Here is a 19,720-nt window from a genome sequence, read left to right on the forward strand (position 1 = left end):
AGAAAAGAGCGATTTCGTAGACTACACCATTCTTTTGACTATTTACGAATTACAGTCATGTTCTTTTTATGAGCTAGCCTATCCAGACCGCTTATGGAACACTGTTAACTGAGACTAGAATATCTGCATTGCCTGCCACTGTCTGTGTAGCCCTACGATCGAGCGCACCACCCAGTCGAGACAGCAACGCATGATCACAAAGAGATGTCAGGCATTTTTGAAGAAACATTTAATGTTTTCTGTACCATCATCAGCTTTGCAAAATACCAGACGGTAGAAGATTTTTATTTTACAATTAATAATCAAATCACGGTCCGTCCGGAGTCGTAGCCTATTTCCATGCTTTCTATTTATAAGGAGGCAATGCTTCTCGACCAAGACCAATGAGATTTGTGCTGTGGCCGCAGCGAAGTAGATTTTAAAAAATACCGTAAATACATCTGGACAATTGTCTTCTCGAATGCTTTCACGGTAAACTTGTGTGATTGATTCTGAATGGTGCGGCGAGAGAAGGCTAATTCTGGGGTTTTTGGCACCAGCGGATGCTGCGCCGAAGAATGGGATACGCCGACCCTACGTCGGGTAGAGATTTACTCGGCAATAGGTCGCTTTGTTTTATATTCATTTGCGCATTTGGACTGGTTACACTTTTACAGCAGATTCTCTATGGAAAAAACTACATTAAAAGGTAAGCGATGTGAAATACAGTGCCTTCGGAAAGTATTCAGACCTCTTGACTTTTTCCACATTTTGTTACCTTACAGCCTTATTCTAAAATGTATAAAATAGTGTTTTCCCCCTCATAAATCCACACACAATACCCCATAATGACAACGCAAAACACAGGTTTTTAGACAGTTTTACTAATTTATAAAAAATAAAAAAAACACTGAAATATCACAGTTTACATAAGTATTCAGACCCTTTACTCAGTACTTTGTTGAAGCACCTTTGGCAGCAATTACAGCTTTGAATCTTCTTGGGTATGCCGCTACAAGCTTGGCACACCTGTATTTGGGGAGTTTCTCCCATTCTTCTCTGCAGATCCTCTCAAGCTTGGTCAGGTTGGATGGAGAGCGACGCTGCACAGCTATTTTCAGGTCTCTCCAAAGATGTTCGATCTGGTTCAAGTCCGGGCTCTGGCTGGGCCACTCAAGGACATTCAGAGACTTGTCCCGAAGCCACTCCTGCATTGTCTTGGCTGTGTGCTTAGAGTAGTTGTCCTGTTTGAAGGCAAACCCTCGCCCCAGTATGAGGTCCTGAGCACTCTGGAGCAGGTTTTCATCAAGGATCTCTCTGTACTTTGCTCCGTTCATCTTTCCCTCGATCCTGCCTAGTCTCTCAGTCCTTGCTGCTAAAAAAACATCCCCACAGCATGATGCTGCCACCACCATGCTTCACCGTAGGGATGGTGCCATGTTTCCTCCAGATGTGACGCTTGCCATTCAGGCCAAAGAGTTCAATCTTGGTTTCACCATAAAGGCCTGATTGGTGGAGTGCTGCAGAGATGGTTGTCCCTCTGGAAGGTTCTCCCATCTCCACAGAGGAACTCTAGAGCTCTGTCAGAGTGACCATCGGGTTCTTGGTCACCTCCCTGACCAAGGCCCTTCTCCCCCGATTGCTCAGTTTGGCCGGGAGGCCAGCTCTAGGAAGAGTCTTGGTGGTTCCAAACTTCTTCCATTTTAAAAATGATGGAGGCCACTGTGTTTTTGGGGACCTTCAATACTGCAGAAATGTGTTGGTACCCTTCCCCAGATCTGTGCCTCGACACAATCCTGTCTCGGAGCTCTACAGACAATTCCTTTGACCTCATGGCTTGGTCTTTGCTCTGACATGCACTGTCAACAGTGGAACCTTATAAAGACAGGTGTGTGCCTTTCCAAATCATGTCCAATCAATTGAATTTACCACAGGTGGACTCCAATCATGTTGTAGAAACATTTCAAGGATGATCAATCAACTTTGAGTCTCATTGCAAAGGGTCTGAATACTTATGTAAATATAAAAAAATACAAAAAATAATAATGTTTTCGCTTTGTCATTATGGGGTATTGTGTGCAGATTGTTGAGGAAAGAAATGTATTTAATACATTTTAGAATAAGCCTGTAACTTAACAAAATGCTGAAGAAATCAAGGAGTCTGAATACTTTCTGAAGGCACTGTATATATCTTCCACAAATAGCCTATAGGCTCAAATCAAATAAATTGCCATTCATCTGAAGACTCAATTATTATCAATTGCATAATGTTGAAATGTAAGGGACGGCCTGACATTTTTAAAATGTTGTGAATTAAGTGGCTCTGTCATTGTTATAACTGCATTCATACTGTCGTCGTCGTAACTCAGTGTAAATATGGGAGTAGTGGTTGTAGTAAATGCTGCATGGGAGGGGGAGGGGTGCGGGGTAAGCTTGAAAAAGAGCAAATCGGTCTTCCATTTTTCCAGTGGCATACAGCTGTTCATGGTGGTGTACTTCCTTCTTTTTAAAGTGCTTATTAGATGTTCAGTTTCTGTCTTATCTACAGATCATACATAAATAAGGCTTGGATATCTACTGATATCCTATCTGCTGACATCACACTTTTAAAAAACAACTCAAATCTATTGATGCAGTGTATTGTTCAGTATCTTTCACTTAATATTGATCATTCTACATGTTAATGTCGAAGGGGTTACTGTCCGATTCGATTGTCATTTAGCTACTGTACACCGTGGGCTTCAATGCACACACAGTCATGCTGCTGTTTCAGCATAATGCACTCCTAAGATGTTTCGTAACGCCTCTGCAACAGTAATATCTCTATTAATAGGCACTCTACCTTTTCTCATGCAATCTGTTGTTGCTAATAGGACCCATAGTGATACATGCTATTATTAATCACTGGAAGGCTTTGACTTCTGCATTTGACTTCTGCAAGCCCACTGCTTGGGCTACTCTGAGGAAATCCTGTGGATTCATGGCATCCACTATCGAATATGTTATGGCTGAGATGGCATGAATCCAGCCCCAGCAATACCTATATATATCTATCTATCTATCTATCCTGCCCAGCACTCCTAGCACTCTGACTGGGAAAGAGGGGAACGGGCTACAGTCACAGCGAAGCTACTGAGCCAGCCAGTGGGCAACAACGGCAGCCATTTTGCTACACAGTATCTGCACACCTCAGGAGAAAGAGAGCGAGAGAATGAGAGTGTGTTTGAGAGAAAGAGAGAGAGAGCGTGATGGAGAGAGTGAGTGTCTTAAAAATGATGTCACTGTGAGATATTCTTCCCCTCTTCCCCCCACATGCTGAAACCATGACAACAAGCTAAAGTTGTGAATGGGACCAACGGTCCAACCCCTCCCGACCTATGCTACCAAAACGTAGCCCAGTCAAACGCTGCCTAAGGACATGGGTCTCAATCTCATGAGATTCTCTTATGCCCCAAAGGATCTCAGTAAACTATCTCTTGCAAATGACCAGATTCTGTGGGTCTGGAAGAGACTGTACTACAGAAGACACTTAAACTACAATGCAATAATGCCAGTTGTTGAGAGCACTATCTGAGAATAACCAGCATGAAATACATGCACTTTAGTCCTCCATTACTCCAAGATTATTTTAGATTTATTTTTGCAGCTGTAGACAGAATTGGGTCGTGGACTGCCATTTTGATCTTTTTCGTTTTGCAGACTTTGTTTTACCCTCAATGATTTGGGTACACAGTCGTCTGATGATGTCACCATTTTCCAAAGAAGGTCCAGATTATGTTAGACCTTCAAGATAATTCAGGGTGACTATTCAGAGAGTGCACATGTCTGTTAAAAGACATAAGGCACATGTGCTTTGGAGTGGTGTGGTGCTTTTAGCATTCTGACACGTGATAAATCTCTCATTTTGAATTGCCACAGCGTGTATCATATAGCACAGCTGCAGTGACATTAACAAACACCTCTTAAAGCTCTATGCCAGGGTAGAGATCCGCGAGGCTGTGAAATCACAGGGTAGAAAGGAAGAAGGGCTTATTAAATAATACGGTGACCCACTTTGGAGCAGTGCACATGATCTTCTCTCATCTCCACTTGACTCGGAGAGGGCGATGCCTAAAAATACCCGCAGCAGGCTGGGTAGGCTACAAGTGGCACCAAACAGAGATGATGTTAGAAATCCACTCAGAGATAACAACTAGCTTGACTAGATCCATCGATATGTTTTTTTTTTGAGGGGGGGGGGGGGGGGCACAATTTTACATTTTTGGATTGAACTCTTGGTTATTATTTAGTTGAAGTAAAACTCCAAAACTGCACCCAGACCTTTAAAAAAAAAGACTGTTTAGTTGAGCATTCCCGATTCTTGATTCAATTATATAACTGGAACCATAGCATCCGTAGCAGATTATTCTAAAACAAAGCTTAGCTATTAGTATGTTGATTGCCTGCCGACCTTCCCTTAGAGGAGAAAACACCGGGAGGACTGGGACAAATGTCTTCATAGATAATGGACCTGGGCACGTTGATAGTTGAATCTCCGTTGAGTAAGCACTTAAGAAACCTTCACCAGTCGAAATGATTATCCTGAGTGAGTAATGGACATCCTATTAGGATATTATTCATGTTCTACTCTCACAACCATAACTCTGCCTCTGCAGAGTTGCCTTCCATTCCAGACTATAGGCCTTAGAGTGCAATATGGACTGCTGCTAACTCAATCTAATTGGGTCCTTTTCTAATTAGCTGATTTATGTTGTTTGGAATTGTGGTGTAGAATTGAATGGAAGGTCAAAGACTTGTTTCCGCATAATATGATAGTATTGAAATTGACAGGCTGATAATACACGCTAAACAAAATTGACAGGAAGCAATATTGATTTATTGATCAACTCAACAGTAACGGAACAGTAGCTCTTTAATGCCTATAAATAGTCTGCAGAGTGACATCAGCCATATCAACACTGTGCCATGTGACATCAGTAATATTAATTTGGATAATACGGTGGATCAGATAGGTCAGGTTCAGTATTTTTAGAGAGCACATCAGTAGTTTCTTTGTTGGGAAAAGAAAGTGTCACCTTTTTTGAGACAGGGCATCCCTCTAGTTGGATGGTGTGCAGGTGTGCAGTGGCTGCACCCACTGGTTTCTTTAGGAGCATCATGAAGCAGATCCAGAAGCCTAAATCCATGTCCTGTTTTAGCGCACTCCATCCTGACTGCAACAGCCAGGGGCAGAGTGTCATTGAGATTTTTAAGTGGTTCTCTGAGAAGCCAAATGGGTGCGCAGTATTGACATGAGGGTCAAAGTAGTGTTTGTTTCATCACATAATGTGTTTATGGAGAGGATTTATGTGCAAGATTATTTTCCAGTACACTGTAGTGATACACTTTGCTGTCCACAATGATTTAATGGAACAAAGTCACAGGATTATTTGCACAATGGCATGAATGCTCAAATAGGTTTATTTCGATTCATATGTTTTTTTAGGCTTCAAATATGATGATTGAAATCAAACATGTCCCTTTTATACAAAATCCATCTTTGAATTATATAATTTTAATTTCTTACAGGTTTGGATATTTGGTTGGGCTATTTGGATTTGCCTCATGCAATTTTGACAAAATGTGTTCAATTCACTCATGTTACTCAGGGAGGAGATGGAATCTGTCCCATCCAGTAGGGGTCAGCGTCGTGGCCTGGGAGGGTACAGGTGCTATGCACCTCTCAACGGTGGCCTATATGCTGCTGTTGTCTGTAAACCGTTAAGTATCCTCTCAGTTTGTCTGTTCTCTATGTAACCCGTTAACCAGAATCATTTGGTTCTGATTTATAGAATGTGTTGTGGTTTTTTAGATTGTGCATGAGCGTAATGTGCAATAATACCCTATAGGCTAATCTACCGAACTAAGATGTGCTGCATATTGGGCAAACCCCCCTAAAATGGTGAATGATTAGGGGTTTTAGTGAGACAATAACTGAGATTTGACCTGTTTGACCACAGTGAATGGATTAAGTGAATCATCTTTATTTCATGTCATAAACAGACGTAGCATATTTACACACTGTTTTAAAACCAAGTGTGTTTTCTGTCCCACTGCTCTTCAGCAGAGATAGAAGTGTGTGTCTGCTTTGCATGCCATTCTCAGATTTGAGGTATCCTTGCCAACCACACCAGATGGCCAGACCCATATACACTTCGTCATTCAGCTGTGTCTGAGCTTGGACTTATTTGTCCCCTTCAGATTTTTAGCTACTGTTTTTGCTTGTATATTTTTTTCTCTCTCAATGTAGCCTATCATCATTCTTTGGTAAGATTGAATATTTGACATACAAGGCACATTTGTCCATTTATTTATTTGCCCCGTATTCTTTTTATCCCCAACTAATTTAGATTTTTTTTATGGGTGTTTTATTCATGACAAATGTATTACTGAGTTTCAATGTTCGTTTTACAATCTAGATTTGTTATCAACCATGGTGTTATTATCTAGGTTCATTCTAACCATGTTTGGCTTGGTTTGATTTGGTTTACTAAAGCCAAATGCTGATCCCTCTGTATGGTGTGGTGTGTCTCTGTGTGTGTTTGTGCATTGTGTATAAAAGTGTGTGTGTGTGTGTGTGTTTGACTGACTGACTGTTAGTTCTCAGGTAATTAAAGCACAATAAATCCCAAATAAACTGCCTCATTTTCTTACTAGTGCGCAACAGTTTAGCCGACTCAAAGGAGACGAGACAGGAAATTGGACCGGTCCTGTAAATTTCTTGGATGATGGATCTCTGAAGCCTGCCAGGAATGGGAAGAAAAGGTACATTTCCAATGTGATTGACTGACTGTACAACACCCCTGTGAGAAAGAAAGAGAGATAGCGAGAGAGAGAACTTGAGATTCCCTGCTGATAACCCAGCCCCCTGCATGTGTGGCCTGGGCCTTAGAAGCCTCCACTCGCAATGCATAACCAGTATAACCAACAAACTGCTGTACTAACTAACTAGTAAAGAGACGAAGTCAGCAACACACACATAACCATTTTGCTTCTGCTTGTTTTTGCATTTCTGAGGAGTCCTAGTTGAGATGTTTTGCAGGGGTGATGATGACACAGGAACCACTCACACTGACGTTTAACTCTAACTTACCTGTCTGCATGTTGACAGATGTTTCCGTCAGAATTTTCAGCCAGATTCACAGATCTCCGTAATAGTCACACCCTGCCTAGCCGATATTAAGAAGAAAAAAAAACGCTCTCAAAGGTAGGCTGGTCTGAAGGCATTTTTAAGTACTTTTACAGAAACCCAAGAATGCCTCTTTCTTTTCCATTGGTCTGAAAGGATCAAACTCTCATATATTTTCAGTGGTGGTTGCACTGCAGATTTGCTCTTGCATGTTGCCTCATCCCTTCCACCCCCTGCCACCCCGTGACCCTCGAACCCTGACCCCCCCCCCCCCCCCCCCCCCGAGAAGCTGGTTGGACCACGGTTCTCCTGTTGATGCACTGGCTTCTCCTTGTACCGCTGTGTCTCATCCAGCACCCATTTCGCAAACGCCTTTCACCCTCAACCTGTGTGTTCATGCATTCTGCACAGCTCTGAGTGTATGTCATATACATAGTGGACACATCTCTCTGCTCCCCTATCTCCTCTTCTCACATCTGCATTGTATCTCTCTGCGACCGACCTGGATTACCTTTCCTTTTTGTTTTCCTCTCAAGAGAAAACAAAAATATGAAACATTTCCCAGTAGGTCTCTGGCTTCAGTGGGCTGAGGACCTAAAGTCAGTAGGCGTGATAACCCGCTGGTTATTAATAGGTACTCTTCCATCAGGCCATCCCTCGTGGATAGCAGAACGCCAGTGTGGCATGGGCGATCAAAGGCGACATTCAGAGTCATCCTCTTTCTTCTCTATCTAGGCTACAGTGCTTATTAGGGGTTCATCATTAGAGGTAAACCAAAAGAAGCTAAGAAGCTAATTCTTCAATGATAAAGGATAAGAGACATGCTGCTCTAGACCTTTTAAGTATTTACAAGCCAATCCAAAATACACCGCATCATCAGGGGGATGTAGACAACCAGTTTCATTGTTCCTTACTAATTTTGATTTTTATCCCACCATCTCGTTCAAATGCATTTTTCTGTCATGTCGTCCATGTTGTCTTTTTGTGTTTTACCTCACCTCATTTGACTTTAACAGCCACATCAATCATGCTTACAACATTAACCCCCCTTTTCACCAACATTCTCCACCTCATCTTATCTCACTGAGATAGCATTTATTCTACAAATTCACATACTGGCGTGGCACATTGTGAAGGCCGCCATCTTGGATTCAACTGAGCAACACCTCACCCAGCAGACAAAATTTGACACTTGACGTCATAATAACTTAATTTTTTGTTTGTAAACTGGCTTTCTGGTATAGTAGAGGGGACTTCATATAACCAGATTCCAACCAGATAAAGGTGACATCAACACGTGATTGGAAATACATTTTGGGGTTGTTATCTTGTCGTATAGCCAGATTACAATCAGATTAAGACATATTTTATGGTTGCTAAAAAGATGTTTAGCCAATGGAACCAGTTTTGCCCGCTGGGCAGCCACTCTTTGCCCATCCAGTAGAGAGTAGGACTCAACATCACCTATTGGGTATCTACTTTTAAATATATTCCAAATAGAAAGCACCTTCTCAGTAGGTATCAGGTATTGGGAGCTTTTAGCTGTCCTCCTTTCCTGGTGCCTCTGAGGCTATGCAGTTGGCTGTGGTCCTCAGGCAAGAATCCTCTTGCTCAGGCGCCAGATAGGGCAGCCTTTTCCAAAGCTGGTACGTGGATCAATAACATTATCCATTACAAGCCTATTAAAATACACCTAGTGGGAGATTTGACTCCTCTGCCTTACCTGAGAGGGAGGAAAAGATTTGGGTCAGATTCTGGTGCCGATGATGCTCTCAAAAGGGAGGAGAAGATGCAAAATGTTAGTCCAAAATCATTTCCGCCCTGCTAAAATGTTCACCATGTTCTCACTTTCCTTAAGTTTCCTTCCCTTCAGATGTCATTGTGTTTTGTCTCAAATATTACACAATCACTACCACCATATCGATCTGATGTTGTTGTTGATTTTCTGTTTTTGGTTTTCTGTCACCATTTTCCTGTATAATGTTTCTTTATTGGTTTAATTATTTATTTCCTTGTCTGAAACCTCTTGTTAAGAAGATGTCCTAGCCTCGCAAGCATGTGAAGGTTGTATTTGTCCAATCGGGATTTTGTCAAATCACATCTGAATCATTCACTGAGCTGTACAATCTTATCGAATAGTTTGAATCTGAGTGAGAATGATGACTGTGTACAGTATGTACCTTATGATTATGTGTATGATTGTGCATGTATGTGGGTATGTATGTGTGTGCATGTCATACCAGATAAGGTAATAAATACAAATGTAGGACCAACAGATTTTCATGTGATCTTCCTTAGTTACATTTCTACATGCAAAGAGATCTGCAGATAAGGGAGACTTTTATGGTTATTCCAGACAGGGCCTGATGAACTCAGGCTAACCAGCAAGCAAAATGTGGCACATGAAGTCTAAATTAAGTTATGTTCTGGTTGTAAACTGGTTGAGAGTACGTCTTATAACAGGATTACAACCAACTGGTCTTTATTACAACTAGGTAAAGACATATTTTTCGTGACAAGACCAAGACGTCATGGGAAAGATGTCAGATAATAAGATTTTATAAATTATATCCAGATAAAGAGGCTTACTTCGTTGCTAAAAAGACATGGGAAAAAGCTTCCTTATACAACCAGTATACAAGATGAGGTAACACTTTACTGTAGGTGTCCTTATGCATGCATTCATAAAGCCTTTATAACAGATATATAACACATTATACAATTTGTCATAAGCTGTCATAAGTAGTTTTAAATATTTATGGGTCAAGGCATGAGACGTTATAAAACCAGTTATAATGTGTGGTAAAAATGACTTTTTGTCCTGTTGTCATATACGCTAATGTCAACTGTTAATAACAACTGATATTACACAGTCTGCAAGACAACTTATGTTATATGTTGTTACATGCTACATTAGAGTCTACATGCCAGACGTTATAACAGGATGCTATGTAATTGACCAACCTCTGTGTCACATTATTACATTGAATGGAATGATGGGCGTCATAACAATGTCATATGCCCTTACAGAGTGTGCACAGACACCTTAAGTAAAGTGACATTAATTTGAGGTGTTAGAAAACAGTTATGAATGTGCTTATACCACAGGATGAGTTGAGAGTACCATAAAGCATTACCATTCAAAGGATCTCCAAGAAACATGAGCAAATGGGAGCACAGATGTTTTTTTAATTTAAAAAAAAGCACACATTATAATGCCAACAACTTGTCCAAAAAAACGTAAATATTGAAACGAAATGGAAGCAAAAATAATTTTCCAACAGAATCAGCGTTGCTGCGGCACAACAGGATATGTGACAGCTGTGGAAAAAGTCAGATGTGCAGGCTACAGTAACAATGACAGTGTGAGGACAGACTCTGGGAGACGAGAAGCAAGTACAGGGAGGCGTGGGAGCCGGACGAGCCGGCTGAGGCGTGGAAGCCCGACGAGCCGGCTGAGGAGTGGAAGCTTGACGAGCCGGCTGAGGTGTGGGAGCCTGACGAGCCAACTGAGGCATGACGTGGGATGGGAGCCTGCCGAGCCGGCTGAGGCATGACGTGGGAGCCTGATGAGCCGGCTGAGGCGTGGGAGCCCGTCGAGCCGGCTGAGGCATAACGTGGGATGGGAGCCTGCCGAGCCAACCGAGGCAAGAAAACCTCTCGAGCCAGCTAAGGCATGGAAGCCCGACGAGCCAGCTGAGGCACCCTCGGTTCCTCCCTTCCAATATTGGTGTCTGCATTTTGTGAGGACAGACGCTGGGAGATGAGAAGCAAGTACAGGGAGAGAAGAAATAATGGATAAACAGACATGAAACAAAACAAGGACAGTGTCTGGACAAGGGGAACAAGATGACATTAATGCAAAGCTGCCATCAAGGCAAAGGGTGGATACTTTGAAGAATAAAAAAAAAAAGTTTCATATGTGTTATTTCATAGTTTCGATGTCTTCACTATTATTCTATAATGTAGAAAATATTAAAAATAAAGAAAAACCCTGGAATGAGTAGGTGTGTCCAAACTTTTGACTGGTACTGTACATATAAATAGCATCAGTTTTCCTCAGTGAACAAGTTTCAGATAGATACCATACATGGATACTATAGTATTATTCTATCACATCCAATATTCAGTGCTCTGAATACTATAACAGAGAGATGTACATTTGGCTCATCGAGGGGGAAGGGTCAACTAGTCCTTGGGCTTTGTCCTTTGTTTTTGTACCATTTGCCATGCAACTCCAGGTTTCAGAGAGCACAGAAATTAGGGCCAAGCCTACAATATTGCAAAAAAATGTGGCAAAACAATTAACTTTTTGTGCTAAATACAAAGTGTTATGTTTGGGGCAAATCCAATACAACACATTACCGAGTACCACTCTCCATATTTTCAAGCGTAGTGGTGGCTGCATCATGTTATGAGAGTATGTTTGTCATCGTTAAGGACTGGGGAGTTTTTCAGGGGGAAAAAATAAACAGAATGGAGCTAAGCACAGGCAACATCCTAGAGAAAAACCTGGTCTAGTCTGCTTTCCAAAAGACACTGGGAGATGAATTCATCTTTCAGCAGGACAATGATAACCTAAAACACAAGGCCAAATCTACACTGGAGTTGCTTACCAAGGAGACAGTGAATGTTCCTGAATGGATGAGTTACAGTTTTGACTTAAATCCATTTGAAAATCTAATGGCAAGACCTGAAAATGGTTGTCAAGCAATGATCAACAACCAATTTGACGGCGCTAGAAGAATTTTGAAAATAATAATAGGCAAATGTTGCACAATTCAGCTGTGGAAATCTCTTAGAGACTTATCCAGGAAGTCTCGCAGCTGTAATCGCTGTCAAAGGTGCTTCTACAAAGTATTGACTCAGGGGTTTGAATAGTTATAAATGACATATTTCTGTATATTATTTTCAATACATTTGCAAACATTTCTAAAAAGGTTCGCTTTGTCATTGTGTTGTATTGTGTGTAGATGGGTGAGATCCATTTTGGATTCAGGCTGTAACAACAAAATGTGGAATAAGTCAAGGGGTTTGAATACTTTCTGAAGGCGCTGTACACTTTAAATGCAATTAACTTTTCATCTTAATACATGTTATTTAACTCAAGCTAACTAATGTTGTATTTATCTATGCTATTAGCTGTAGCTAGCTAGTTAGCTAAGTTTTCCACATGATGAGCCAAGAGCTCTTCTCCCATCTTATGTTTCTTTTACGCCTGCTACGTTAGGTTATGTTAATCCCCACCCTTCTTCTGATTTCAGCGATATGATTCGCTGACACAAGTTTGCGGATCCAATGACAAGTTATTGCGTCTCTTGTGTCAGTGAATCATGTAGCTGAAATCGGAAGAAGGAGGGTGGGACTTACCAACATAAAAACACAGAAGCGAGAAGATCACCTCACAAACCAATAGCAAAGAACATGGATAACGTTTGCTAGTTAGATTGAGTTAAAAAACATGTATTAAAAACATGCTCCGGAACTTTGCGACAACAAGGTCTTTTTTAAACCTCCCGCTTTTGGGCTAGATGTGTGAATGTGTAGTTCATACATCCATAATCTATGAGCAGAATTTTTGTCTTCCCTCAATGAGTCACAAAAATCCCTCGTTTGAAAGCAACTGTTTTTCTGGAAGTTGTGCTGTGCCTTTTTCCCTACATTTTCCTCCACGTGGGCCAGCCCCCTACCAATTCGAGTTCTAGCCAATGAGCTTCAGCCCCTCACCATTTGAGTGACAACTAGCAAGATGCGTACACAGCAGAGCGAGAGAGAGAGAAATGACGTGGTGCACATATCTGCACATATGTGACGAAGTACGCAATTTTCGGGGACCATTTTTGGCTCGTGAGCACTACTTTCGGGACTACTGGCTAAAAAGTATACAAAAGTACCGGAGAATCTCTTTAAGATTAAAAAGTAATTGCCTCTAAACTAAAGTATATATGAAAGAGAATGTATTGTGTGATGTGCTGCAAAGTAAGATTTATAATTCAGAATTCCCCAACTAGCTAGCTACGTTTAGTACCTCTAGCTCTAGCTAGCTATGCATCGATGGGGGCAGGCAGCACAGTGAGGCCTCTTTTGCTCATGTCGGCCACTAAGGGTATGAATACACATTGTTTGGACTGTGTAGAGCAGGGCTCTCCAACCCTGTTCCTAGTTACCTGACTGACTGACTAACTAGCTAGCTAGCTACCCATTTTTTTGGTAATATAGCTGCTGTCATTATTACTGTAGCCTGCACATCTTCTTTTTTTCCCATCTGTCCCATTTTTCCACAGCAACATTGATTTTATCGTAAAATGATATTTGCTTCCATTTCGTTTCAACATTTTTGCTATTATAATATGTAATATTTTAGTACATCTGTGCTCTCATTTGCCCATGTTTCTTGGAGATCCTTAAAATTGTAAAGTTTTATGGTACTCTCAACTCATCCTGTGGTATAAGCACATTCACAACTGTTTTCATTAATTAAATGAATGGAACTTTACTTAAGGTGTCTGTGCACACTCTGTAAGGGCATATGACATGGTTATGGCTCCCAATGTAACAATGTGACACAGAGGTTGGTAAATTACATCACACCCTTTTATAACATCTGGTATGTAGACTCTAATGTAGCAGGCATATGACATAAGTTGTCACCCAGACTGTATAATAGCAGTTGTTATTAACAGTTGACATGCTCTTTAATTACTTGTTACTTTTATTTCTTATTCTTATTCGTATTTAAAAAAATAAAAATAAAGTTTTTAAACCGTATTGTTGGTTAGGGGCTTGTAGTAAGTAAGCATTTCACTGTAAGGTCGCATGTGACTAATACAATTTGATTTGATTTGACATGAGAGCATAGGACAACAGAATGAACATTCATGTAAAACACCCATTACTGTATAACCGGTTTTATGCTGTGACTCATAACTATTGAAAACTACTTATGACAGCTTATGAATGCATACATGAGAACACCTACAGTAAAGTGTTACCCAACCGGACTATAATCACATAAAATACCAGTTTTGCGCCCCTGTGCTGAGTCTGCCTTGTGCAGTGAGACAGCCGCAGTTACTCCCCATGTTCTCCATTGGCATCATACTGTGCAGCTGTGCGGTTCACTCTATCCAGCATACTGTACATGCCATACAACAGAGACAAACCTTATCCATGATAAAGGTTATGCAGTCTAGGTGCCCCTGCCATCAGGATTTAGTCATGTTTTCTCACAACTTACCACAAGATTTCTACCTCCCCCTTCCCCTTTCTCACTATGTATTTCATGCTATTTTTGTTGTTTGCAAACACAATTTTTTTGTTAAGAAGAATGTCCATGTTAATTGTTGTTCCCCGTGTGAAGTCAACGTTCCCATGTCAAGTCAAAATACATAATGAATGTTATCAGCAACAAGAAAATCTGAAAACAAAACAGAGAAATTATGGTAGCTGGGGACTTAAAAGTGTCCAGGATACATATTGTGGATCCCCAAATCCATAGGAATGATATCACACCTGCCACTCACTCCATAACAATGTCTTCACGTTAAAGATTAATATTCATAATGTATTTTAAAGTAAAGCCACAATTGTATTTGAATAAAGTGCCCCACAATGTATAACATCTTTCCCCAACCCCACTGTGCTATGTGTTTTGTGTCCCAACCTCTTCCTTATTATTATTGATTATTGTGTAGATCAGATCAGTGCAGCGTGACGCTGACTGTGACTATCCCTCCAGGTATCTGGACTCATACGATGGATCCTATGACTACAACTCCACTGCATGCAAAGAGCTCAGGCAGGAGATTATGGATGTCAAAGTCCTGACCATGTGAGTGTAATCGCCTGTGTTACACTCTTAGAAAAAAAGGTTCTATCTAGAACCTAAAATGGTTCTTTGGCTGTCCCCACAGGAGAACCCTTTGAGGAAATATTTTTGGCTCCGGGTAGAACCCTTTTGGGTTCCATGTAAAACCCTTTGCACAGAGGGTTCTACATCGAACCCAGAAGGGTTCTACCTGGAAACAAAAAGGGTTCTTCAAAGGGTTCTCCTGTGGGGACAGCCGAAGAACCCTTTTGGAACCCTTTTTTCATAGAGTGTACAAATGCAGTGATGGGCAACTATGATCCTTGAGGGCCTATGTGCCTTACTGGTTTGTGTTCACTCTTTGAAATGTTGATATTAGATATTGGAGGAAGCAAAGTCTGTGCACTCCGTTCCAACATTCAGGCCCATCCCTTGTCCTATCAACAAACATTTAAATAATGATTTTATAATACAGCAGTAGGAAGCTATAGTGGGAGAAACAGACAAGTGCAAAGATAGATGAGAAAGTAGGCGAGACAGGCCTTGAACCTCTTTTGCCAGGGGGATGTACAGTGCTACCACTAGAACAGACTCTGGCACAGGCTTACATGTTCTTGAGGATGTTTGAGCTATTTATCACACTTGTAAGAGGTGCTTGCTGAGGGACAGTGTGCCAGGCCAGGCAGCAGACAGCGCGACAGACAACAACCACTTGGCTCCGCCAGCAGTTACAGTGCAGTGACTGACTCTCATTACACTACTGCCAGCCCTGGTAGTGCTTTCCCTCCCTGAGCAAATCACATTTTCCAATCATCGAGGGGGAATGTCAGTTCAAGGGGAGCTATTTAGAGACCTTCTATTTCTGGCCATCGCCATCTTCTCCTCAAGACGGCGGACGCAAGGCGTCAGTCAGAGGGAGTGCCTGGGCGCAATGCTAAATCCATTGCCACAGCTTCCAGTGCCATTCTCATGTTACACCTCAGCGCGTGTTTAATATTCATATTACAGAGCAGAGTGCTGCAGTGTCATCTCTGTGGTTTTTGTAGCTCCATGCAGCCCCCTCCCCGTTTTGAAATATTTAAAAATTGTATCTATCTGTGCAGTTTTCAACCCCCTCATTGTGAGACAGCAGGGATTTTTTGTGGCCCCCACCCCAATAAAATACCCCTCTGATCGGCAGTATATGCAGTATAGGACCATAGGGTATAGGGCTTACTCTTAAACATGCATGGATCACTTGACTCTTCTCTTGTCTGTCTCGGTTTTATGTGGGGTTTCCCTGCCCATCTGCCAGGGTGAAGACGTCGGAGCTGTTTGAGAGATGGAGGAACCTGCAGGTGTGCAAGTGGCAGCAGAACATGGTGGAGACCAACAACTTCAAGTGAGCTTCTAATTGACCTTTAACTTGAACGCATCACAGAGATGGCCTTTCAGGTCACCGTTCTTGCAGTCACGCTGTACATCTCAAAAGATTGCTATAATCATATTATTGTGGTTCACGAGACCTTAAACACTTCTTTAGGCATTGTGATATCTGATCATCTGCAGAGCGCGAATGCAAAACAGAAGACTTGGAATGCCACCAGTCTATTAGCACGAGCCTGTTCAGAGGAGTTATTAGTGCTCTTCTGCCGTACGTCACACACATTAGCCTCCCTCTCTTCTGTGGTACTCCCACTCGGTATCGACCATCTCTATCTAGTGTGACTCTGCCCCTATAGTACCAATCACATTGCTTAGATGTCTCTCTGTATATCAGGGCATCTTTATTGTGTGACTAACCAGACTCATAGAGAGACTTTCTACTGCAGGTTTGCAACGTTCTAGTCCTCAGGGACCAGGGCTGCAGTGTTGCTCGTTTTTGGCAACACCCTTGTTCTACTACAGTTTTCTTGGGGGGGGGTCTGACAGTAACTCTTCCCTTCTATTGTTCTTTCCAATAGGATGTCTCTGTCGCGGTGTTGTAACGCACCCTCCTTCCTGTTCACGACCAAGAGGAACACTCCAGCAGGCACCAAGCTGAGGTATGAGGTGGACACCAGTGGCATCCTGCCCATCAGTACTGAGGTCTTCAAGATGTTTCCTAACGTGAGTGTTCCAATTATAACAATATACAGTATATCACCCTGTACGACTGACTACCTGTCATCCATGTGTCCCATGCTATGTACCCTACCTCGTATCCTAAGGTGATGGAACTCCACTTTCTCTGGTTATAAAAGTGTACCCCATATTTCTGTTTGACTCTGGTTCTGTTTCATTGAAAGGACATGCCGTACTCCAAGTCTCAGTTTAAGAAATGTGCAGTTGTCGGAAACGGAGGAATCATCAAGAACAGCAAATGTGGGAAGGATATTGACTCCGCAGATTTCGTGTTTAGGTACACATCATCTTTATTCTGTCGTGCTACAAACATTCCCAAGCATCACGCTCGGGCTGAGTTATTTTCGACTGCAGATATCAAATGGCAAGATACACTATTTAATTACGTTCGCTCTGCTCAGACCTTCTCAGAATCTGCATTGGATAATGTAAATAATTCTCCTTCCTTCAAAGATGCAACATTCCACCCATCAACGAGAAGTACTCGGCTGATGTAGGCGCCAAAACGGATCTGGTGACGATTAATCCAAGTATTATAACGGAGAGGTACTCTACGGCTATGTCAACAAAAAAATGTGAATTCCCACTGGGCACACACTGGTTGAATCAACGTTGTTTCCACGTTGAACCAATGTGGAATAGACGTTGAATTGACATCTGTGCCCAGGCACGCACACACACACACCATCTAGACCTGAAATCCATTAACGGCAGCAGATACAATGGGCGTGCACTGCACTTAGTCAAATGTAATGTTCTGGCACAGAGCTGCAGCACGTCTGCTCCTTGCAAACACACACACGCACACACGAAACACACATACACCTCCTCCCTCTTTATACACACTCTAATCCCTCTCCTCTCCTCCACCACCAGATTCCAGAAGCTAGAGAAGTGGCGGCGACCATTTTACGAGGTTCTTCAGAACTACGAGAACTCGTCAGTGGTCCTACCCGCCTTCTACAACACGCGTAACACTGACGTCTCCTTCCGGGTCAAGTACATGCTGGACGACTTTGACTCCCAGAGGGGTGTGTTCTTCTTCCACCCCCAGTACCTGCTCAACGTCCAGCGCTTCTGGACTGTCCAGGGTGTCCGCGCCAAACGCCTCAGCAGCGGCCTGATGCTAGTCACCGCCGCCATGGAACTGTGCGAGGAGGTCCACCTCTATGGCTTCTGGGCGTTTCCCATGAACCCCTCGGGCATTTTCATCACGCACCATTACTATGACAACGTCAAGCCCCGCCCCGGGTTCCACGCCATGCCCCACGAGATCTTTAACTTCATGCACATGCACACGCGAGGTATCCTCAATGTACACTCAGGACCTTGCACATGATCGTGCACCGGAGCCACGCCCACACTGTAATGCATCGTGGGAAGTCACCATTTACTCCTGTTTTTGTCTCGGTTCTTAATTTATCATCATTTTGCATATCTTAATTTAGATACAATGGTTTTCTTACAGTTGACGAGAGATGGCCTTTTGAGCTCACACCGTATATTTGTGCTTTTTACACTAGCTCCATGTGTTGAAGGCTGCTTGCTTTTATGCCAACACTATAATTTATCTTGATGTGTTTCTTACTCTCTTGCTGAATAAGCAACTCCAATGGCCGCTGGTATCTCTGATTCTGTAGGTTGCTTGTTCTAATGTGAAGTGATCTTTCCTAGTGATGTCGTTTCTGTGAAATCTTAGTGGCTCGGTGGTACTGCTGTACAGAGGTTTGAACTTGACGTGTTGCACAACTATTTACACTGAAATAAGGCCACTCTGTGTGTCCCTCTCTTCCTCCTGTACTTTCTCGTTGCCGCTTCCTGTGTTATGATCCCCCCCCCCCCGTGCTCTCTTTCTCAGACACTCTGTAGGTGTGGCAGCTTTTATTTATGTCCGTGTAAAAATCCTGAACACTATTGACGTTGAGCGAATCCAAAAGAAAATGTTCAAAGATCCAACTGTTTAACCTTCAGTTGTCCAGCTACATTCAACTGTTTTATATGGGTAAATATTTCTTATAAAACACTGTTAACACTCCTGACCTGAGAGGACCTTTTTCACAGGTCCACTTCCTTCTGTACAACTAACTAGCCAAACACCGGAAGACATCCTTGGATATTTCTGATGTGAAATGGTTGTGTTTTATTTGCTTGCTGTTTTTGGACAAAGGTGAGATGATTCATATTTTATAATTACCACCACCATAGTAGGCCACATAGTCAGAAAAACACTAGTTATTGGGCACTGTTGACCAATCTGATTTCCCTCTGTCATCCATGTCTTAAAACCATGCTGCCTTACGATATAAATGTACAAATCCTCTCTCAGATATGCAGTTCACCCCTGAATTGTGTATCTAATGGACGTTCGTATCAAACAAACTCCTGTTCCCACTGTCTGCTGACTCACCTTAATAACCATGACGAGAAGAGGTTCACTTCTGCTGTTGAAATGACGAAATATAATATAATTCCTGTAAGATATAATGCTATTTGTATACTCATGTGATGCTGTGCATGATTCTACTATAATCTCTGTTCTGTGTGTGCCCGCCACCAACACATGTTTACAACCATCAGCTTCTGCTAAAGCTCACGGATCATTGGGAGAGATGAGTTTAATTCGAATGATATTACATTTATCATCAATTGCACACAAGGCCCAA

The 19,720-nt window shown here is 42.1% G+C and overlaps 1 protein-coding gene across 1 annotated transcript; it reads left to right on the plus strand.

Annotated features, from left to right (window-relative positions):
• Positions 1 to 542: 542 nt before the first annotated feature.
• LOC120021822 (alpha-2,8-sialyltransferase 8E-like) lies at positions 543 to 18,396 on the plus strand. The gene is made up of 7 exons (XM_038965673.1): positions 543 to 688; positions 14,886 to 14,978; positions 16,249 to 16,335; positions 16,898 to 17,042; positions 17,222 to 17,334; positions 17,511 to 17,603; positions 17,934 to 18,396. The coding sequence occupies exons 1-7, from the start codon at positions 543 to 545 to the stop codon at positions 18,394 to 18,396; spliced, it is 1,140 nt and encodes a 379-aa protein (XP_038821601.1).
• Positions 18,397 to 19,720: the final 1,324 nt, after the last annotated feature.

The sequence above is a fragment of the Salvelinus namaycush genome, chromosome 26, assembly GCF_016432855.1.
Source record: "Salvelinus namaycush isolate Seneca chromosome 26, SaNama_1.0, whole genome shotgun sequence".
NCBI classification, from domain to species: domain Eukaryota; kingdom Metazoa; phylum Chordata; class Actinopteri; order Salmoniformes; family Salmonidae; genus Salvelinus; species Salvelinus namaycush.

Coding starts and splice junctions, on each gene's coding strand:
- LOC120021822 (XM_038965673.1), top strand. CDS start 543: ATGCTGCGCCGAAGAATGGGATACGCCGACCCTACGTCGGGTAGAGAT. Junction 16,336..16,897: donor GTGGAGACCAACAACTTCAA/GTGAGCTTCTAA, acceptor TCTTTCCAATAG/GATGTCTCTGTCGCGGTGTT. Junction 17,604..17,933: donor CCAAGTATTATAACGGAGAG/GTACTCTACGGC, acceptor CTCCACCACCAG/ATTCCAGAAGCTAGAGAAGT.